General features: G+C 46.1%; 1 protein-coding gene across 1 annotated transcript in view; it reads left to right on the top strand.

Annotated features, from left to right (window-relative positions):
- Positions 1-23,702, top strand: part of ACER3 (alkaline ceramidase 3) — a 93,646-nt gene that overhangs the window by 20,052 nt on the left and 49,892 nt on the right. The window contains exon 2 of the mRNA XM_054164600.1: positions 16,373-16,483. Within this exon, the coding sequence (XP_054020575.1) occupies positions 16,373-16,483 (111 nt within the window). The remainder of the gene's footprint in view (positions 1-16,372; positions 16,484-23,702) is intronic.

Genomic DNA, 23,702 nt, shown 5'->3' with positions numbered 1-23,702 from the left:
CTCTGGAAGGTACCCAGTTGTTATTCTGCTGTGCTTTCTACTTTGAAGCTTTATTTATGAGAGGTATTGCAGTGAACTGAGGCTCTTCAGTCTGGAGAAGAGAAGGCTCCCAGGTGACCTAATTGTGGCCTTCCAGTATCTGAAGGGGGCCTACAAGAAGGCTGGGGAGGGACTTCTCAGGATCTCAGGTAGTGATAGGACTAGGGGGGAATGGAATGAAGCTGGAGGTGGGGAGATTCAGGCTGGAGGTGAGGAGGAAGTTCTTCACCATGAGAGTGATGAAGCCTTGGAATGGGTTGTCCAGGGAGGTGTTTGGAGCCCTGTCCCTGGAGGTGTTTTAGGCCCAGGCTGAATGAGGCTCTGGCCAGCCTGATCTAGTGTGGGGTGTCCCTGCCCATGGCAGGGGGGTTGGAACTAGATGATCCTTGTGGTCCCTTCCAACCCTTACTGATACTATGATACTATGAACTCACTCATTTTTGTTGGGGCAGGTAAGGATGGTCTAGGGGCTAGAGGAGCACTTCAGTGTTTGAAAGTCCTGGCTTCAGTTCTATGTAGCCAGTTCTTGGTGACTCAGACACCATCTTCTAGTCTGGTCCTCTTCCTGAAAGGCTGTTGATAAGTACACAGAAGATTGAGGTTGCTCAGACACTGCAGTAATGGAGCCTGAAAGCTGGGGAGGGACTTTGAAGGGTGTCCGGTAGTAGTAGGGCTAGGGGAAATGGAGCGAAACTAGAGGTGGGTAAATTCAAACTGGATGTTAGGAAGAAGTTCTTCACCATGAGGGCTGTGAGACACTGGAACAGGTTGCCCAGGGAGGTGGTAGAAGCCTCATCCCTGGAAGTTTTTAATGCCAGGCTGGACATGGCACTGAGCAACCTGATGTAGTGGAAGGTATCCCTACCCATGGCAGGGGGGTTGGAACTAGCTGATCCTTGAGGTCTCTTCCAACCCTGACAATTCTACGATTCTAAAAATAAGTAAAATATGTTTTAGGTTAGAGAGGACAGAGCAAAGACTTCTTAACCCAGCAATGAATGTTTTGCCATCTAAATTTAACTCTGCAGTATGAAGACAGAAGTTGGATTTCTCTATTGCAGAGGCATCAGTTTCTTATGAGGATATTGGCATCTGTGTAGCATTAGCTTTCACTTACTTATTTTTAGTATATTATACCTTGTGGTTGCTGTAGATCTGAATTGGGCTGTGGTTGTTGAGTAGTTTTATTATCCTGAGTCTAATCCTGGGGAGATGCTGATTGGACTCCAGAAGAAATTTTTTCACTATGAGAACAGTGAAACATTGCAATCATCTCCCAAGGGAAGTAGTGGATTCCCTTGTATTGCACAGTTTTAAGGCTCAGCTTGATAGGGTTCTGGGCCATCTCATTCAACTACACTATCACCTGGAAAGGTTGAACCAGATGATCCACTGAGTGCCCTTCCAACCTGGCACTCAGTGATTCTCAGAAGCAAGGTTAGCTTCAGCACCTTCTCCTGTTAGCTTTGAATTTTCTTATGTCTTTACTTCACAATTGCAAAGCACTTTAGAGAGGTGAGGGTGAGGAAAAGGAGGTGTCTTAATTGTAACCTGGGGCAACTCAGAAGCAGTTTAAGTAGTGTTTTGTAAGCCATGCATACCAACGAGAGGCTTGTGCCTTAGAAAATACACCCACACTTCACAGGTCTGAACTGAGCTTTCCTCTGTGTGCTTTGTTCCTCGGGAGTGGCAGGAGCTTTTTTCCTTCTAATGACCGTTTGAGCGTTGTGGAGAACACAAATGTAACACGAAACAGTGCAATGGGAGCAAAAACCAGCTCCAGAAATATTAGCTGAACTGGTAGGATGAATGCCAAGGGAATGAATTCTGCAGCTGGAATATTAATTGTGTAAGGGCCATAAATCGGAGCCTAGTGCTTGACACAGCATGTTGGAACTGCTCATAAATGAGCACTGGGAATAAAAATCAAATTGTCTTGTTAATAATTAACTCACCCCCCGCCCCCCCCCCCCTAAATTTAACTCATTACCCCACCCCCATCAGTAAATCACTGAAATGATTTACCCCTTCAGAAGGATGTCGGTGTACCTTTACATACGCTGAAGAAACAGAGGCCCAGATAGGGAGAAGCAGCTTGCAAGATCATAGAATCATAGAATTGTTAGGGTTGGAAGGCACCTCGAGGATCAGCTAGTTCCAACCTCCCTGCCGTGGCCAGGGGCACTTCACACTAGATCAGGTTGCTCAGAGCCACATCCACCCTGGCTGGACCTCCAGGGATGAGGCTTCCACCACGTCTTTGGGCAACCTGTTCCAGTGTCTCACCACCCTCACACTGAAGAACCTCTTCCTAACAGCCAATCTGAATCTACCTGTTTCTGTATTTGTTCTGTTGCCCCTAGTTCTATCATTACCCAACACCCTAAAAACTCCCTCCACAGCTTTCTTGTAGGCTCCCTTTAGATACTGGAAGGCCACAATAAAGTCTCCTTGGAGCCTTCTCTTCTCCAGACTGAATAGCGGCAACTCTCAGCCTGTCCTCACAGGAGAGTTGTCCAGCCCTCTGATTATCCTTGTGGCCCTTCTCTGGACACACTGAAGCACCTCCAGATCCTTCCTGTAATAGAGGCTCCAGAACTGGATGCAGTAGTCCAGGTGGGGTCTCACCAGAGTAGAGAGGGAGAATCACCTCCCTCGACCTGCTGGCTATGCTTCTCTTGATGCAGCCCAGGTTGTGATTGGCTTTCTGGGCTGCAAGTGCACACTGCTGGCTCCTGTTGAGCTTCTCATCCACCAGCACCCCCAGGTCCTTTTCTTCAGGGCTGCTCTCAAGCCAGTCACTGCCCAGCCTGTATTGGTGCTTGGGACTGCCTGGACCCAGATGCAGGACTTTGCACTTGCTCTTGTTGAACCTCATGAATTTGTCATGAGCCCACCTCTCCAGCCTGTCAAAGCACTGCCCTACACATTGACTTCAAACCTAAAACCTCCCAGCTGGCCTTGTCCCAGCTCTTTGCCTTACTGGAAGCTCTGTTGCAGCTTGGGCTGAGATGTGTGCGAGTGGAACGTGCTGTGCTCACACCAGTGGTATGCATCTGTTTTGGTGCTAGCACTGAGGAGGAGGCTGTGCTCCTGCCTTGTTTGTTCCCTTTCTTTGCCCATTCTGGATTGTTTCTTCATGTTGCAGAGTTTGCAGTTATTGTTTCTTCATCTCGCAGCTCTTGTTTGAAAGCATTCCGAGTTTCATGGCTTCTTTGGGAGATGCTGCTGCTAAATAAACTCGATTGCCAGGTGTTCTACCTAAACTTCTCTTTCCCTTGTTTCAATCTGTTAGTGCAGAATGCTGCTCTTTAGTAATGCAAATCCAGTGTAAACCTACTCTCCCTGAGCTTCTAACCATTCCCTTGTTCTGTCACTAGACACTCCTATGAAAAGGCTCTCTCCAACGTTCCTGTAGGATCTCTTCAGGTATTGGAAGGCAGCTGTAAGTTCCCCCAGAGTCTTCTCTAGGCTGAACACCCTCAGCTCATTCATTCTATCATCAGAGCAGAGGTGCTTCAGCCCTTGGATCATCTTTGTTGTCCTCCTCTGTACTTGCTTGATAGCTCTGTGTCTTTCTTTTGATGGGGACACCAGACCTGGATGCAGTATTGGAGGTGGGGGTCTCAGGAATGGAGAGTAAAGGGGCAGAATCCCTTCTCTTGCTCTGCTGCCCGCACTTCTCTTGCTGCAGCCCAGTACACAGCTGCCTTCTGTGCTGCATGAGGGCACTGCTGGCTCATGGTGGGCTTCTCCTCAACCAATACCCACAAGTCTCTCTCTTCAGAGCTACTCTCAACCTGCTCCACACCCAGTCCAGCCATCCACCTAAGACCACCGTGACCATTTAGATATGTCTCAAAGTGCCATGTCCACAGGTCATCCCCTCTCACTTGTTCTCCTAATAACATACCAACATCTGCAGAGATCTCAATGAATGCACCATTCCTTTGTAATGTGCTTGCTTTATCACATTTTTCTGCAGTGTTTTATCTGTCCCTTGATTTTATTATTCCCATGATCTGTATGAACTTGCTCTTTAGATTTCTGATTTTACATACCTGGGGAGATCTGCTAGTCGCCTCTAATAACCTATTAGTTGGAGGTGTTATTTGTCTGCACTTGGTTTTATAGTTCTTCAGGAAGTGTTCCTACACAGTTTACACAGTTCAGTAATTGCTTGTCATAGCAGTATCATAGTATCAGTCAGGGTTGGAAGGGACCACAAGGATCATCTAGTTCCAACCCCCCTGCCATGGGCAGGGACACCCCACACTAGCTCAGGCTGGCCAGAGCCTCATCCAGCCTGGTCTTAAACACCTCCAGGGATGAGGCCCCAACCACCTCCCTGGACACCCATTCCAGGGCTTCACCACTCTCATGGTGAAGAGCTTCCTCCTCACATCCAGCCTGAATCTCTCCACCTCCAGCTTCATTCCATTCCCCCTAGTCCTATCACTTCCTGAGAAGTCCCTCCCCAGCCTTCCTTTAGGCCCCCTTCAGATACTGGAAGGCCACAATTAGGTCACCTGGGAGCCTTCTCTTCTCCAGACTGAACAGCCCCAACTCCCTCAGTCTGCCCTCATAGGAGAGGTGCTGCAGCCCTCTGATCATCCTTGTGGCCCTCAAAGTGGACACTTTCCAGCATGTCCATATCCCTCTTGTAATAGGGGCTCCAGAACTGGACACAGTACTCCACTGTTTGTTTCCTTCAGTATCTTTCCCCTTTCGTTGGCAGAAATGTGGTGACTAACACCAGTTGCAGCTGCATTGCCGAAGCTGCAACTTCACTTCATGTCCAGGTAAACAAAATCAAAGTTTGTTTTCTCTTTGGGAGAGAGAATGACAGGAGGTAAGAAAAGGATCTTGTCACTTAAAAAACCCAAACACTCTAAACACCCCTCACCCTCATTTTTATTGTTTAAGTCGGTGTTGGTCCCATGCTGCAGCCTGGAGTAATGCTCTGTGTGCTTCAGTAACAGGAAGTTTATATTGATCCTTGATCCACATTGGCAAGTGAGGGAATTTAGTAATTACGTATTGGCCAAATTCCCGTCGGGATGACTCGAGTTTTCTCCCCTTGAGCTCCTTCTGAAATACCAAATGGAGAAACTGGAGACAGGAGTTTTCATTTCCTGACACTCTGAAGTGTAGTTATTGCAGACTTTGAAGTGGAAGATATTAAAAATGGCTGGTGGAAGTGAAAATCTAATTGCTGTGCTGCCCTCTTGATGATAAGCCCTAAGCAAGAGCGGCACAAGATTTGAAGCTAGTGGCTAAAACAGCTGATCCTGTGTAGCTGGGTCCTTTGAACAATCATAAGTGCCTGTCTTTTGAAATGTCAGTGATAGAAACCTCCTCTGGGCTCTGGCTTAGTTATTATTGACTGATAATATATAACATATACCTTATGGAAACTTGTTGGATTTTATTGCAATTAATTCCTCTGTTGACACTGCAGTGCTGGGGTAGCTGAGCTGTGAAGCACTTGAATCTTAGCAAGAATTCCCTTATTAGATTTGAATGAGTTTCTTACAAGGAAATACTCTAGGTTCCTCCTCAGTCTTTAAGCTGTTAGGCTACCTCCTTCTCCAGTTCAAATCAAATTTCAAAATGTCTTCCTCTCTTTTACTGTTTCACCTTCTGTGGTCTTGCTGGGCCACAGTGCTACCTTATTTACACCTTTCTTCAATTATTTTTCTCTCTATTCATCTTGGGTTTCACATCCCAGGAGATCCTTCCAAGAGAAAAGTCTTTCTTTAACAAGGAGGGTAGCCAAAGGTGGATGGTTATAATCCCAAACATGCCTGAACTTCATTGCTTTGACATTTCTTTGCTAAACCCTCTGATAAGAGCTGTGGTTTGCATCAGAGCTGCTGGAGAGGATTCAAGAAACAAAAGCCACGAGAGAGAATCATAGAACGGTTTGGGTTGGAAGAGACCTTTAGAGATTGTCTGTTCCAACCGTCTTGCAATGAGCAGGGACATCTTCAACAAGACACTGGAACAGGTTGCCTAGGGAGGTGGTGGAAGCCCCATCCCTGGAAGTTTTTAAGGCCAGGCTGAATGTGGCTCTGGGCAAGCTGAGTTAGTGGAAGGTGTCCCTTCCCATGGCAGGGGGGGTTGGAACTAGATGATCCTCGAGGTCCCTTCCAACCCTAACAGTTCTGTGATTCTATGAAGAGCAGGTTGCTCAGAATCCCGTCCAACCTGACATAGAATGTTTCCAGGGATGGGGCATCTACCTCTTGTCTGAGCAACCTTGGCCAGTTGTGGTAGTTTTTAGGGCTGTATCTTTAAAATTTTCCACAGATCTTGAACAGAAAGTAGTTAAATGTAAACAAATCTCTACTGGGTGTAAAAAGGAAATAATGACCGTTCTAAGCAATCCCATTGGAGGGATAGCTGCCATAAGAGCTAATTTGGTAAATAATCTTTCTCTTTTGGCTTGCCCACTCTGGGAGATACTAACTCACTTCTGCTTGACCTTGGCTGCATTGTTTTGGCTAAGTCTAATGTCTCTGCTTGTCTCTTGTCCTTTTGTGTCCAAGGGGGTTAAGGAGGGGGGCAGGGAGAAGAGAAGCTATTAGCTCCCCTGGTTTTTGGCTAGGGGGGCTCTTGGGCTGTTTGTCAATTGTAAATACCTGTAAATAGTGTAACTACTGTATCTTTTGTACACATTCATTGCATTTCATTGTAGATTGTGGTTTTGCTTGTAAATACAGCTTCATTTGCTTCCAACTGGGCTGGTCTGGCAAATTAAATGTTGGGAGGAATTTTCAACCCACCACACCAGTGTTTCACCACCTTCACTGTAAAACATTTCTTCACTACACTAATTTGAATCTCCCTCTTTTAGTTTAAAACCATCACCTCTTGTCCTTTTACTGCAGGCCTTGTTACAAGGTGTGTCCCCATCTTTCTTATAGGCCCCTTTTAAGTGCTGAAAGGCCCCAATTAGGTTTCCCCAGAGCCTTCTCTTCTCCAGGCTAAACAACTTCGACTCTCTCAGCCTGTCCTCACGGCAGAGAGGTTCCAGCCCTCGCATCATTTTTGTGGTCTTTTCTGGACCTGCTCCAACAGATCCATGTCTCTTGTGCTAAGGATTCTAGAGCTGCCAAGTGGGGTCTCAGCAGAGTGGAGCAGGGGACAGAATCCCCTCTTCTCTAATTTTTTTTGCTTATCTTCTGCCTCATGCCTTGCTCTCAAATTCTCCAATCTGTGTTTTCCCCAAGGAGATCCCCTGCACTATTTTCTCCTTTTTTGAAGAACAAAATGTTGCAAAAAAGATGAAGTTTCTTGAAAGCTTAGCTTCCTTCCCCCTCCCCCCCCCCAACTTCTCTGTTTCCTTCAGAACTCATTTTCAATTCCTTGTTTGTTAATTAACTTTAGATTTATGGGTTTGTAATTATGCCACCTTGTATCTGAAAGCAGCTAGGAGGATGATTAAAGTTCTGGATGATGCCATCTGACAAGCTTTGGGGTTTTTCTATCATTATTTTTATGTTCTTCATGCAATGATGGAAAAAGGGGGGAAAAAAAAGCGGCAGGAACCAGGAATTGCACTGAAATTGACTGTGCAGAGCAGCACAAAAACCAGACAATGAAATGGATGTTTTCAGCCTGACAATCTTGTTTGTCTGCTTGTTTGCTTTACTTAAAGGGCCACTTTGACTTCATTGCAGCTTGGGTATCCATTTCAGAAAACAGCAGCCTCTCTCCTTTCTCCTATGTCACACTCGGGTGCAGTTGACATTAAGGGGAGGCTGAAAGCCTGTCATCAATGTCAGGTTTGTTAGTTGTGATTTTAAATGAGCTTTTTGTATTTAGTCAGCTTTTTCAACTGGAAAAATTTTCTTCTTTGCTGTGTTTCTATTGATTTCTGTTGAGGCTTGCAGAAACCAGAGCAGAGTGAAATGTCTTCATTTGGTTGACAGAAACAAAGAGCATTTGAAGTTTTGAAAAGACCCTTGCAGTTGGTAAAGCTCTCAGTCATTCTGTGTACAGAGGAGAAAGGAGCTCTTAACTCTCTGTAAATCATGTTGGTCAACTTGTCAAAAGCTGAAGACGATAATTCTTGCTTCTTTTCTGTAATAGCAGTTTTCCTCTCTTGCTGACAACATCTCCTGTATTCTAACTCTGTGTCATGTTCCTGATGTTTTTCCATCCTGTCTCTTATTTCTGTATGACCATCTACTGTTGCAACTAGGATCATAGAATTGTTTCAGTTAGAAAAGAGCTTTAAGATCATCAAGTCCAACCCTCAGTTTAAGAAAGATGTTGACTTGCTGGAATGTGTTCAGAGAAGGGCAACAAAGCTGGTGAGGGGTTTGGAGCATAGCCCTATGAGGAGAGGCTGAGGGAGCTGGGGTTATTTAGCCTGGAGAGGAGGAGGCTCAGGGGAGACCTTATTGCTGTCTACAACTACCTGAAAGGAGCCTGTAGCCAGGCAGGGGTTGGTCTCTTCTCCCAGGCAACCTGTGACAGAACAAGAGAACACAGTCTCAAGCTGCACCAGGGGAGGTTTAGGCTGGATGTTAGGAAGAAATTCTTCACAGAATGACTAATTTGCCATTGGAATGTGCTGCCCAGGGAGGTGGTGGAGTCACCGTCCCTGGAGGTGTTTAAAAAGAGCCTGGATGAGACACTTGGTGCCATGGTTTAGTTGATTGGTGCCATGGTTTAGTTGATTAGATGGTGTTGGGTGATAGGTTGGAGTTGATGATCTCAAAGGTCTTTTCCGACCTGGTTAATTCTGTATTCTGTAATCACTGTCTAACTGCAAAGTCTGGTGCTAAACCAGCTCCCTTAGCACTACATCACTGTGGCTTTTAAGCACCTCCAGGGATGGTGATCTGACCACCTTCCCAGGAAGCCTTTCCGTGAAGAAATTTCTTCTACTATCCAACCTAAACCTCCCCTGGTGCAACTTGAGCTCTCTCATCTTATCCCCCACCTTGCTACAACCTCCTTTAAAGTAGTTAGAGCAAGTTCTCCCCTCAGGGTGGATGGCAGGGTATGGAGGCAGTCTCTTTTCAGTGGTTCCCATCAATGGGATGGGTACAAATTTGAACATATCAAGCTCCATCTAAACATGAAGAGGAACTTCTTTACTTTGAGGATGGCAGAGCACTGGACCAGGCTGCTCAGAGAAGTTGTGGAGTCCATCTCTGGAGTCATTCAAAACCCACCTGGATCCCATCTTGTGCTACCTGCTCTAGGCGAACCTGCTTTGTGTGTGGGAGTGGGCTCGATGATCTCTGTATCCCTTCCAACCCTGCTCATTCTGTAATTCTGTGAAATAAGGATTCATAGTCACATTAAAAGACATGTTCTTGATCATCAGATTTAATCCCATTCCTGTCATTTCAGTCCACAAGTCCATTCATTTCTTTCTCTAATAATCTGGGTGTCCTTTCTGTTGACAGACATGCTGAAGGTAATATGCTGACAAGCCATCTTTGGTCATTAAAGGAAAACACAGATCACTCCCTGGACCAGCATTCTAGGAATCCAGTAGTGAAACTTAAGAATGCTGTACAGAGTTAAGCCTGGGTCCATCCACATGCCTCACCTAACTTCTCCTAGACTATATTTCTTGCAATAACCTTTCTTTCATTATTTTGCATGCCCCCTGCCTTGTGCCTTACTTGCAAATTCTTCAGTTTCTGGTTTTCCCAAGGAGTGAAAAAGTAGTGGAAAAAAAGAAAAAGATCAGCTTTCTTGACAATTGAACTTCTCCCCATTTTCAGCTTCCATATCTATTTCCTTCAGAACTTGTTTCACTTCCTTGGTCGCTAATTAACTTTAGAGTCGTGGCTCTGTAGCCGTGCCGCTCGTTCTTCCTTTCTCGCCATTGTTTGCTAATCTCTGTGCATATCCCACCATCGTTTTTTGATGGAATTAGTCCAAATCCCTTTTAATGAATTTAGAAGTTACTCTGTGTGAGGATAATCCTTTAAAGACCAGCTAGACTTTTTTTTTTATAAAATATGCACTCCTAGGGACCTTGGGTTTGAAAGAGGTCTGGTACTTTCTCTTCTGGAAAGAAGTCGTTTTGCTAGCAGCGTGCCAAGAGGGCTTCATTGTTCCCTACCCCCACCCCCACCTTCATTTCCCTCGGTGAAAAACAATGTGCACCATTTCCAGTAAATATGTTTTGCAAACAGGCTTGTCTAATCCGTGCTATGAATGCTCTGAATAAGGTGGGCCAAAAAAGTGCAGAGAAGGAGTGGCAGGAATTTACAGCTAGATTAGGTCCGCGGTATTTCCTCTTCTCTGCAAGATGCTCTTAGATTAATCGCTCATAAATTTGCAATAATTGAACATCATTAAAGTCTTACAGGAAATGTCGAAAGCTTTGCTTTCCTACAGAAAAAAACCACCCTGAATATCTCTTATCCACGTCCTGGAATCTGTCTGAAGTTTGTTACCCCCTCCTGCAGCTCTTCTAAAGTCCCATCCCTTCCCGCTTGTGGATAAACCCTTGTGGTAGTTCTGTTTGTTTGGCATTTTCATATTTGAATGTGGGCCAAGTTTTTCGACACTTTCACAGCGGGGCGGCCTTGGAGAGTGATATTTATATCGTGTTGTAGCCGTTTGGGCTGGGTGCCCTCTGCTGTGTTCATACCAGGAGTGCTTCCTGCGTCCAGAAGTCCAGCCCAGTGGGTGGACACAGGAAGCCAGGTATTTCACACCACAATACCCTGCACCACTCTAAGATCTCAGCGGGGGGTCTGGCGCTTTCTTTTTCTTCCCTCGCCGCCACCCGGTAACTTGGGGGAGATGTCTCCCGGCCTTTTGGGCCTGGGTAGGCACAAGGCCACGGGGATGGGCAGTCTCAGATCTGGCCAGCTGAGACTAGCCTAGCAGTGGGGTGGGAGGGGGGAAGAAGGAACCCTGAGGGTCTTGGGTGTACCCCCAGGTGGGGATGGGATATTTCTGGGTCTGCTTTTGGGATGTCTTTTGTCACTGCGCTTCTGGCGCTCTGTAAACATTGACTGCTTTTCCATTTAAACCTTCCACTGCTTTTGCAATCCGTTTGCTGAGTCGTTATTTTTGCCCATGGTGGGGAGGGGGTCTGCCTCCACCCATCACAAATGTCTAATAACTTCTCTGAAAAATGGCCATAGCTGAGAACTGCTTTCAAAAACAGAAGAGTCACTATCCAGTCCTCTGCAGCCTTTACTCTACTTTCTGAGGCTGGATGACCTCTCCGCGTGATTTGTGGGAGGACACGCTAATGGGCAGCGTACCACAGGATGCTGAGATGCAGGGGATTTCTTCCAAACCCAGGAGTGAATCACTGCCCCTTGCAGCACTGTGGGAATGTGGTAAAAGGTTAATGGTTCCTCAAAGAATTTAAGCATAGGAAAAGCCTTTTGTGTGCTATCAACCTGTATGCCTTTGCAAAGGTGTTTTGATTTCAGCTGAGCTTCTTTGACATAGAATGGGTTAGGCTAGACAAGGTCTCTTAAGATCACCCACTTGAAGCATTAACCCAACACTTCCAAACCCACTGCGAAGGCATATCCCTCAACACCACTTCCACACATCTTTTAAATGCCTCCAGAGGGCTCAGCCCCTTCCCTGGGCAGCCTGTTCCAGACCTTGACAACCCTTACATGGAAGAAATTTTTCCTAATGTCTAACCTAAACCTCCCCGGCACAACTTGAAGCCTTTTCCTCTCATCCTGTTATGTGGGAGAAGAGACCAATCCTACCTCACTACAACCTCCTTTCAGGGAGTTGTTGAGTGAGGTCTCCCCTCAGCCTCCTTTTCTCCAGGATAAACAGCCATGGTTCCTGAGCTACCCCTCACAGGACTTGTGCTCCAGACCCTTGTCCTTCTTTGGATGTGTTCTACCCCCTTAAAATGTTCTTCTTGCAGTGAGGGACCCAAAACTGAACCCAGTATTCAAAGTGTGGCCTGACCAGTGCTGGTACAGAGGGACGATCTCTTCCCTACTCCTGCTGACCATGCTGTGCTGATCCAGGCCAGGATAGTGGTGGCCTTCTTGGTCACCTGAGCATACAACTGGCTGATGTTCAACTGTCTGTCAACTGACACTCCCAGGTCCTTTTCCTCAGGGCAGCTTTCCAGCCACTCTTTTCCCAGAGGTGCTGTACTGCTTTGGGATTGTATGGTCATAGTTTCGTGGGTTTCACTTTTCTTTAAGTTGCACAATGGGAATTAGGACTCCTGAGAAACAGATACTTGAATTAGGGGAGTGATGCAGTCATTGTCTGCTCAGTCTTGTCCTTTGTTTTAGAAAATGAAACTCTTCTGAGATATTTTTCTTAAGTGTTAGAGAGGGTCCAGAGGAGGACCACAAAGATGATCAGACAGCTCGAGCACATCTCCCATGAAGACAGGCACAGAGAGTTGGGGGTGTTCAGCTCAGGGGGAAGGCTTCAGGGAGACCTTACAGTATTTGAAGGGATCCTACATGACAGCTGGATGTGGATGCTTTACAAAGGCATGTAACAATAGGATAAGGGGTAATGACTCAAATTGGAGAAAGCCAGATTCAGATTAGACACTAAGAAGAAACTCTTGACCACGAGGGCAGTAGGGCACTGGAACAAGTTGCCAAGAGAAACTGTGGAGGCTGCAGCCCTGGAAGTGTTCAAAGCCAGGTTGTTTGGGCCTTTGAGCAGCCTGATATAGTAGCAGGTGTCTCTGCTTATGGCAGGGGATGATCTTTGATGTCCCTTACAATCCAAACCATTCTGTGCTTTTCTGCTGAATAAAAAAGCCAAAAATAGAATACAATAAATCAGGTTGGAAGAGACCTTCAAGATCATCATGTCCAACCTATCATCCAACACCACCTAATCAACTAACCCATGGCACCAAGCACCCTATCAAGTCTCTTCCTGAACACCTCCAGTGATGGCGACTGCACCACCTCCCCAGGCAGCCCATTCCAATGGGCAATCACTCTCTCTGTGTAGAACTTCTTCCTAACATCCAGCCTAAACCTCCCCTGGCACAGCTTGAGACTGTGTCCTCTTGTTCTGGTGCTGGCTGCCTGGGAGAAGAGACCAACCTACACCTCACTACAACCCCCCTTCAGGTAGTTGTAGAGAGCAATAAGGTCTCCCCTGAGCCTCCTCTTCTCCAGGCTAAGCAACCCCAGCTCCCTCAGCCTCTCCTCACAGGGCTTGTTCCAACCCCTCACCAACTTTGTTGCCCTTCTCTGGACATGTTCCAGCAAGTCAGCATCCTTCCTAAACTGAGGGGCCCAGAACTGGACACAGGACTTAAGGTGTGGCCTAACCAGTGCAGTGTACAGGGGCAGAATGACCTCCCTGCTCCTGCTGGCCACGTTGTTCCTAATGCAGGCCAGGATGCCATTGGCCTTCTTGGCTGCCTGGGCACACTGCAGGCTCATGTTCAGCCTACAAGGGGTTTGGCTTCTTCACAGCCTCCTACATTGTACTTTCCATTGAATTATTTGGGAATTATAGTTTCAATTTGATATCTATTTGGCTAGTGGTGTGTGAACATGTGCAGTTTAATTTATCTTACCAACATTCATTTTTTTAATAGAGCTGCTCTTTTTCCTGAATTGCATGCCATTTTATTTTCATTATATAACCTTTATTCTCAAAATTAGGATTTGTGCTTTGGCTGAATAGCTGAATCTGTATCATTTCTGCTTCAAAATAGAGCATTTCCTTATCCTTCACTTGAACTTCTCAATGCTTCTTGGTACTTTTGCGTAGGCCAGGACAGCTTGCCAGTCCCGTGTCTGTCAAACTTCAGACTAAGAGAGCAGTCTTAAAGAAACTTGTCATGTTTGACTTTAGGGCTACCAAGTAAGACTAAGAGAGTAATCTTGAAAACAAAAGGAATAAAGCTCATGAAGGGTCTAGAGAAAAATTCTTAAGAAGAGCAGCTGAGAGAGCTGGGGTTGTTTAGTCTGGAGAAGAGGAGGCTGAGGAGAGCCCTCATTCTTCCCTACAATGCCCTGAAACAAGGTTAGAGCGAGGTGGGGGTTGGTCTCTTCTACCTACCAGGTGATAGAATGAGAGCAAATGGCCTGAAATTGTGCCAGGGGAGGTTTAGGTTGGGCATAAGGAAAAATTTCGTTCTTGAAAGAGTGGTCAGGCATTGGAACAGGCTGCCCAGGAGGTGGTGAAGTCACAATCCATGGAGGTATTCAAGAAAGGTGTGGACATGGCACTGTGGGACATGGTTTAATGGCCATAATGGTGTTAGGTTGGCAGTTGCACTCGGTGATCTTGGAGATCTTTACCAGACAAAACAATTCCACGATTCTATGAAACCATCTTTTGCCTTCCCCAGTGCTGGAGGAGTAGCAGTGCCTCTTGGTAGAAGATCCTGTACACTGCACTGGTTAGGCCTCACCTTGAGTCCTGTGTCCAGTTCTGGGCCCCTCAGTTTAGGAAGGATGCTGGAACGAGTCCAGAGAAGGGCAACGAAGTTGGTGAGGGGTTTGGAACACAAGCCCTACGAGGAGAGACTAAGGGAGCTGGGGCTGCTTAGCCTGGAGAGGAGGAGACTCAGGGGGGACCTTATTGCTCTCTACAACTACCTGAAGGGAGGTTGTAGACAGGCAGAGGTTGGTCTCTTCTCCCAGGCAACCAGCACCAGAACAAGAGGACAGTCTCACGCTGCACCAGGGGAGGTTTAGGTTAGATGTTAGAAAGGAGTTCTATACAGAAAGAGTGATTGCCCATTGGAATGGGCTGCCTGGGGAGGTGGTGGAGTCACCATCACTGGATGTGTTCAGGAGGAGACTTGATAGGGTGCTTGGTGCCATGGGTTAGTTGTTTAGGTGGGTTGGATTGGTTGATGGGTTGGACGTGATGATCTTGAAGGTCTCTTCCAACCTGGTTTATTATTATTATTATCCTGGGCTGTTGGCTTGTTCTTGCTTTCTCAGATGTCTGCTCCGTGTATCATTTCTTTGCAATGCATCCCGGCCTCAGTAGGAGGGATGGTGGGCAGTGGTGTCTTGATGAAGTTCAGGCTCTTGATCACCTTTGACAGTTGGCTATTGTGATGACGAGCAGTGGCCTCAGCCTTTTTCCTGTTCCTTATTTTATCCCTTCTGATATTCTTTGGTCTTGTTTTGATCTGTGACATACCAACCCAGCCAGCTGCTTCTGTGTGTGCTCAGTGGCCAGCACATTAATAGTAAAGACTGAACTGGTTTCATTTGGGAACAAGTCACTTGGTGACCTTAAAATATCTGAAGGGAGCATGGAGGAGAAAATTCCAAGAATAGCTTTAAGAAAAGGGAAAAAACCCAAACAAACAACTCTTAAAATACCAACTGTTTGGAGCTTACATGTCCTTAAGGAGTTGAGTTTTAATTCATGAGCTGTGCAGTGAAGGTAACTTTATTTTTCTGCCTCTTGCCAACAAGTAAGCACCATTTAAGTCACACTTCTTAGTTAAATTAGTTGTTCTATTACTATCCTTACATGTGAAAAGAGACAAAAGAGTTAAGATATTTCAGAGAATCATACAATCATAGAATGGTCTGGGTTGGAAGGGACCTCCAAAGCTCATCCAGTTCAACCCCCTCTGCAGTCAGCAGGGAAATCCTCAACTAGATCAGGTTGCCCAGAGCCCCATCGAGCCTCACTTTGACTGTCTCCAAGGATGGGGCCCCAACCACCTCCCTGGGCAACTTGTTCCAGTGATCCACTCTCTTCATGGTAAAGATCTTGTTCCTAAAATCCAGTGTAAATCTTCTCTGGTTTGAAGCCATTGCCCCTTGTCCTATCACTGCAGGCCTTTGTAAATAGTCTCTCTCCATCCTTCTTTTAGGCCCCCTTCAGGTACTGGAAGGATGCTATTAGGTCTCCCTGGAGCCTTCTCTTCTCCAGGCTGAACACTCCCAGCCTCTTCAGCCTGTTCTCATAGGAGAGGTGTTCCAATCTCCTGATCATTTTCGTGGCTCTCCTCTGGACCCACTTCATGAGGTCCATGTCCTTCCTATATTGAGGGCTCCAGACCTGGACACAATACTCCAGGTGAGATCTCACCAGTGCAAAGTGGCAGAATCACCTCTCTCAATTTGTTTTGTTTGATGCAGCTCAAGTAGCCATTGGCTTTTCAAGCTGCAAATGCACACTGACTTCTCATGTCCCACATGCTGTCTTCAAGTAGTTAACTGTATGGTTCCAAAACTGAACTTTGTATTATGTGTAAAAGCAGAAAACAACTTCCAGAGAGGTGCAGCTTTATAGATGAAAGCTGCTGAACCTGTTTGTAGTGAGTGGATGCAGATTTACTCATTTCAAGTGCACAGCACCCAGTTCTAAACCACTTCTTTTGGTTTCTGTCCTCCAGGGAACACAGTGAGTAACCTGATTTTCATTCTACCTCCAATCTATGGTGCGATTCAGACCTACAAAGAAGGCCTGGAAAAACGATATTTAGCTGCATATTTGTGTCTCACAGGTAGGTGTGAAAAACTTCATTTGCTTTTTCATCACAAAGAGAGCTCAGATGTGCAGTGAACGACACCCAAACATTAATAAACCAAGGAGTATAATCCAAATACTACTTGTGTGTGTGAAATGTAAGCCTCAATCTGTTCTCCTTGTTAATGTTTACAGAGAAGGAGTGTTTGTTGGGAGATTCTGAAGTTAGAATTCACTCAATAGCTTTAAGAGATTTTTCAAGTGACCTTTTTCTGGCTTTAAGGCCTACTCAATGCATGTTAACTTATTGTGTCCTCTGATGATGTTTGACAGATGATGTGTGTGCTAATTCCAATCAATGTCAAACTATATTAATGGTTTTTGTGTGCCCTGAACTTGAATCACAACAACTCCGTGCAACACTACAGGCTTGGGGCAGAGTGTCTGCTAAGTTGCCTGGCAGAAAAGGACCTGGGGGTGCTGCTTGACAGCCATCTAAATGTGAACCAGCAGTGTGCTCAGGTGGCCAAGAAACCCAACAGCATCCTGGCCTGAATCAGGAACAATGTGACCAGCAAGAGCGGGGAAGCCATTGTGCTTTTGTACTGGGAACTGGTAAGGCCACACCTTGAACAGTGGGTTCAGTTTTGGGCCCCTCACTGCAAGAACATTGAAGGTTTGGACAAGATGACCTTTGAGGGTCCCTTCCAGCCCGATGCAATCTGTGAATCTGAGTTGCTGGAGCATGTCCAGAGAAGGGCAGCAAAGCTGATGAAGGATCTGGAGAACAAGACTGATTGGGAGTGGCTGAGGGAACTGGGATTGCTTAGCCTGGAGAGGAGGAGGCTGAGGGGAGACCTCATTGCCCTCTATATATCTGAAAGGAAGTTCATAGTATCACAGTACATTAAAGGTTGGAAGGGACCTCAAGAGATCATTGAGTCCAACCCCCCTGTCAAAGCAGGATCACTTTAGGGTAGTCTGCATAGGAATGCATCCAGGTAGGTTTTGAAAGTCTCCAGAGAAGGAGACTCTACAACTCCCCTGGGCAGCCTGTGCCAGTGCTTTGCCACCCTCAGTTTAAGAAGGACATTGAGACACTTGAACGTGTCCAGAGAAGGGCAACAAGGCTGGGGAGAGGCCTTGAGCACAGCCCTATGAGGAGAGGCTGAGGGAGCTGGGGTTCTTTAGCCTGGACAAGAGGAGGCTCAGGGGAGACCTCATTGCTCTCTATAGCTACTTTGAAGGGTGGTTGTAGCCAGGAGGGAGTTGGTCTCTTCTCCCAGGCAACCAGCACCAGAACAAGAGGACACAGTCTCAAGCTGTGCCAGGGGAAGTTTAGGCTCGAGGTGAGGAGAAAGTTCTTCCCTGAAGGAGTAATTGGCCATTTGAATGTGCTGCCCAGGAAGGTAGTGGAGTCACCATGCCTGGAGGTGTTCAAGAGGGGATTGGACGTTGCACTTGAAGCCATGGTTTAGTTAAGTCATGAGGTGTTGGGTGATATGTTGGATTTGATGATCTCTAAGGTCTTTTCCAACCTTATTGATGCTAAGATTCTAACAAGTCAAGTGTAACAAGTCAGTGGACTTGATGATCTTCATGGTCTCTTCCAGTCTAGGCAATTCTGTGTTTTTTGTCTCACTATAACAGTTTGTCAAAAGATATTCTTGAAGGTCAGGGTTTCCTTTTAGAAAGAAAAGGAAAGAAGCAGAGTGTAAATGTTTAAGCTGGTGGTCCCATAAAGCATCCTTCTCTCTAAATTGCAGAGATGCGGATTTGATGGGTGGACTATTTGGTGGGTAAGGAATTGGGTGGATGGTTGCACCAAGAGAGCGGTGTTCAAGGGTTTGATGTCCAAATGGAGATCAGCAAGTGGTGCTCCTCAGGGATCCATACTTCATCAGTGTCATAGACCATGGGATTGAGTGCACACTCTGTGAGTTTGCAGACAACACCAAGCTGAGTGGTGTGGTTGACATGCCTCAGGGATGGGATGCCATCCAGAGGGACTTGATTAAGTTTGGGAAGTGGGTCCATCTGAAATTCACCAAGGCTGCGTGCAAGGCTGTGCACTTGGATTGGGGCAGTCCCTGGTACCAATAAAGGCTGAGGGGTGAATGGATGTACAGTAGCCCTATGGATCAGGACTTGGAGGTAGTGGTGGTTGAAAAGCTGCACATGAGTTGGAAATGTGCACTTGCATCCTGGGCTGCATTCCCAGCAGCATGGGCAGCAGGTGGAGGGAGGTAATTCTGGCCCTCTGATCCACTCTGGTGAGACCCCACCTGCAGTGCTGCATCCAACTCTGGAGTCCTCAGCACATGAAAGACATGGACCTGTTGGAACAGGTCCAGAGGAAGCCACCAGGATGACAGAAAGCTGGAGGACAGGCTGAGAATTGGGGTTGTTCAGCCTGGAGAAGAGAAGGCTGTAGGGAGACCTCCTTGTGGCCTTTCATTACTTGACAGTAAAGATGGGGACAGTCTTTTTAACAGGGCCTGTTGTGACTGGAGAAGGGGTGATGGTTTTAAACTAAAAAAGGGAGATTTAGTTGAGATAGAAGGAAAGTATTTTTACAATGCTGATGGTGCAACACTGTCCCAGGTTGCCCAGAGATGTGGTCAACGCTCCACCCCTGGAAACGTTCCAGGTCGGGTTGGATTGGGCTCTCAGCAACCTGCTCTAATTGAAGATCTCCCTGCTGACTGCAGGGGCTTGCACTAGATGACCTTTGGAGGTCCCTTCCAACCCAAAAGATTCTGTGATTCTATGAATCTTTGCATGTTGTAGAGTCCAAGTATCCCATGCTGCTGTTCTTTAACTACATAGAGAGAAAAAGTAAACCACTGTTGTCAACTCTGTCTTCACCGTGAGCGTCAGTAACACTTAATGATGGACAAAGTGTGCCACTACTTGACTAAAATGTCACACTGTCACAGCGAGACTGCCCTGAGAGGGCATTTCTCATGCACTCCTTAATGTTTAAAGAAAAAAGACTGTCTCTGATCACAGTAAATCCCCTGAACCTCAGCCTTACCCTGGTCTTGGTGTTCATGTAGGGAAGCTTTGTCCACGTGAGTGACAGCTGTGCTGGAGGGCAGTCTTGAGTTCCAGCTGGGCTCTGCTCAACTGTGCCTGGGCTGTCTTTGACTCCTGTCTGAAGTGATAAATGCTTGCATGGCTTGATTTTTATCTCATGTGTTGGAACCTGAACATTAAAGGTCACTCCTATAAAAGGTTTCTTTTCTGTTTTGTCTCTGCTGGGCTGGTTTACAATAGTCAAAAAGATGTAAAGGAATATGGAAGGCTGAAAAACAGGAACAGAATGGTTTGGAGTTACAAAACTTTTAACATTTCTACTACAGAACAAAAGCAGCAAACGAGAAGATAAACAGACTTTAAATGTAAGTGAAATGTGCCAGGAAGGATGGCATTCTTTCAGTGCATGTGGGTAAATGAGAAGAGTATTGAAGTGGAGGGAGAGTGAGTGTACAGAAATTTCTTGTTAGCTGATATTTTTCCTGAGCCCTTCAAATTTATTTCAGGATGCCATTTATTTATCAGTCTTACTTTCAGGCTTCTTGATTCAAAGGGTGAAGTTTTTGCAGCAGCATTGAGGCGTTGAACACCTGAGACATTAAGCAACCTTGATCTAACTAATGACTTATGACAGTGGGTTGGAATTAGATGATCTTTAAAGTCCCTTCTCACCCAAACCATTCTGTGAATCTCTTAAGTACCAGAGAGAATTCTTTCCCTGATAGTAATCTGATTTATTGACAGATTTCACTCTACTTAAGCTGTAATTAAAGGAGTGTAGACTTGATCTGTAAAGGGATACTAAATTGAACACAGACTCCTGAATTCACTTCAGCCACCATACTTCTCCAGAAGACCATACAGCAGAGCTTCATAGGAGTCATTTGTGTCCCCCTAGGGTGCATCTGGGTAGGGCCCATGCCAGGCACAAGTACAAGTTGTATGCACAGTGGGTTAAGAGTAGCCCTGAAGAAAAAGACTTGGGAGTGTGGATGATGAGAAGCTAAACAGGAGCCAACAGTGCCCTCATGTAGCGCGGAAGGCAAATCATGTCCTGCGCCACGTCAAGAGGAGTGTGGCCAGCAAGGCAAGGGAGGGGATTCTGCCCCCTAACTCTGCCCTTGTGACATCTCACCTCCAATACTGCACCCAGTTTTGGTGTCTCCAGCATAAGAAGGACACAGAGCTGTTAGAGTGTGTCCAGAAGAGGGCCAAAAGGGATGATCCAAGGGCTGAAACACCTCTGGTATGTGGATAGGCTGAGAGAGCTGGGATTGTTCAGATTGGGGAAGAGAAGACCCTGGGGAAGCCTTGCAGCTGCTTTCCAATACCTGAAGGGATCCTACAGGAATGCTGGAGAGGGACTTACCATATGGAAAATTCACTTATGGAATGGTTTTTGTTTTTTTTTTTTCACCTGAGAGAGAGAGTAGGTTTCAACTGGATCTTGGGAAGAAGTTCTTCAGTACAAGTGTGGTGAGACTCTGGAATAGGCTGCCCAGGGAAGCTGTGGATGCCTCCCTCCTGGATGTTCAAGCCCAGGGTGGATGAGGCCTTGAGCAGCTGAGTCCAGTTGAGAGGCATCCCTGCCCATGGCAGGAGAGTTGGAGTAGATGATCTCTGAGGTCACTTCCTTCCTAAGCCATTCTATGGTTCTAGCACAACTATTCTGTCAGCTGGCTCTGACCACAAAATGTGTTTGCTGCAGGACAAAACCCCATCATGTTAGTCTCCATAGAGCAGCTAACCTGGCTTTCCATTTCCAGTCTAAGTGCTGTTCTGACCTCACAGTATTGCAGCTCTCTGTGTATTCTGTTCTTAAGGCATAATTTATGTATATCCCCTGTAGCTTGAGTGGTTTGTTGACGCAAAAGTGCTGAGTGACTTGGAGTATCTATAGAAGTGAGTTACAGTAGTGAGAGAGGAAATGGTGTTCCTTCAGAAGGTAAAAATTTCCAACCAAGGTGTAGCTTTTAGTGAGATCATTGAATCACAGATTTTTTTTCATTTGGAAAAGACCTCTAAGATTATTGAGTCCAACCATTCTCTAACTCTGCCAAGTCTGGTGCTAAACCATGTCCCTCAGCAGCACATCTCTGCATCTTTAGGATAGGATAGGATAGAATAGAATAGAATAGAATAGAATAGAATAGAATAGAATAGATAGACCAGGTTGGAAGAGACCTTCAAGATCCAACCTATCAATTAATCCAACACCACCTAATCAACTAAACCACGGCACCAAGCACCCCATCAAGTCTCCTCTTGAACACCTCCAGTGATGGTGACTCCACCACTTCCCTGGGCAGCCCATTCCAATGGGCAATCACTCTCTCTATGTAGAACTTCTTCCTAACCTCCAGCCTAAACCTCCCCTGGTGCAGCTTGAGACTTTGTCCTCTTGTTCTGGTGCTGGTTGCCTGGGAGAAGAGACCAACCTCTGCCTGTCTACAGCCTCCCTTCAGGTAGTTGTAGAGAGCAATAAGGTCACCCCGAGCCTCCTCCTCTCCAGGCTAAGCAACCCCAGCTCCCTCAGCCTCTCCTCACAGGGCTTGTGCTCCAAACCCCTCACCAGCTTTGTTGCCCTTCTCTGGACATGTTCCAGCAAGTCAACATCCTTCCTAAACTGAGGGGCCCAGACAGATGTTGACTTTTAAACGCCTTAAGGGGTGGGGATTGAACCACATCCCTAGGGAGTCTGTTCCAATGTATGAAAACCCTTCCACTGAAGTATTATCTTCTAATGTCCATCCTAAACCTCCCCTGGCACAAATTGAGGTCATTTCCTCTTGTCCTATTACTTGTTACATGGAAGAAGAGTCTGAGCCTCACCCCACTGCAACCTTCTTTCAAGTAGTTGTATGTAGTCTACCCTCAGCCTCCTTTTCTTCACACTAAACCACCCCTGAAGAAGAAGCTCCAACTGTGATCGTTACACAGAAGCAAGAGGGTTTCTTTATTTTTGTTTTTTATTTTTTAGAAATCAGTTGTAGATGTGGAATTAATGACCTGAAACATGAATATCTGCAGCATTCTTGATTGTTTGCAAAGCCTGCAAGGGGAAAAATCAACCAGAAATAACTGCTTCTAATCCTGTGGGAGGAATAGGAGGAGTTCAGTAGCTGATTGTTGAGATTTATTAACTCAAGTAATGGCTCTGGTGAGGCTGTACCTCAAATACTGTGTTCAGTTTTGGGTCTTTCACCACAAGAAGGACATAGAAGTGATGAAGCCTGTCCCAAGATCACCTAAGCTGGTGAATGGCCTTGAACACAAGTCTTATAAAGAGTGGCTGAGGGAACTGGGGCTGTTTAGTCTGGAGAAGAGGAGGCTGAGGGGAGACCTCTTCACTCTCTACAACTCTGTCAAAGGAGATTGGAGCAAGGTGGAAGTCAGTCTCTTCGCCCATGCAACAGGACAAGGGGAAAGAGCCTCAAGTTGTGCCAGGGGATGTTCAGGTTGGGTATTAGGAAAGATTTCATCCCAGAAAGGGTTCTTGGACATTGGGACAGGCTGTCCGTGGAGGTGGTGGTGTCACCATCCCTGGAGGTATTTAAAGGATGTGTGGATGTGGTGCTGAGGGTCATGGTTTAGTGGTAGTAGCTTAGCAGCAGTGGTGGGACTGTGAGCTTTAGACAAGCAGTTGGACTCCGTGATCTTAAAGGCCTCTTCCAACTTCAACAGTTCTATGATTTTATGATTGTGATGGGTTGAAGTTCCCCATCCAACATTAACTCAGCCAGACCAACTCAGTTAGAAGCAAATGAAGGCTGTATTTACAAGCAAAAACTACACTCTATGATGGAAAGCAATATCCAGTATTTACTATATTATACAGGTATTTACAATTAGCAAATAGCATGGAAACCCCCCTGGTCCCCAAAAGAGACCAGGGAAGCTGTTCCACTGCCCCCCTCCCCCCAAACCTCCTCCCCTCTCCCCTTTGTACCAGAGAGAGAAAAGAGAGGAGTTGAGAGAAAAACAGGTTAGCTTATCTTCTCAAGGCCAGCCAGAAGCGTTGTTATCTCCTGAGTGAAGCAGAACAGCCAAGATGTGAAAAGAAAGGAATGGGAATGGAAGTGAAATGTGAAGAATTGTTACAATACAGCTGCTTTTTATGCCAGACTTTCATCCAATGAATTTGTTTAGAATAATCTTTTGTTTTCCTTTTTACACCCAATGGTGATTTATTTATGTTTTCCTACTTTTCTGCTCGA

This window comes from Dryobates pubescens, chromosome 10 (assembly GCF_014839835.1).
Source record: "Dryobates pubescens isolate bDryPub1 chromosome 10, bDryPub1.pri, whole genome shotgun sequence".
NCBI lineage: Eukaryota > Metazoa > Chordata > Aves > Piciformes > Picidae > Dryobates > Dryobates pubescens.
Note: the sequence above shows the minus strand (reverse complement) of the source record. Positions and strands in the feature narration are given on the sequence as shown.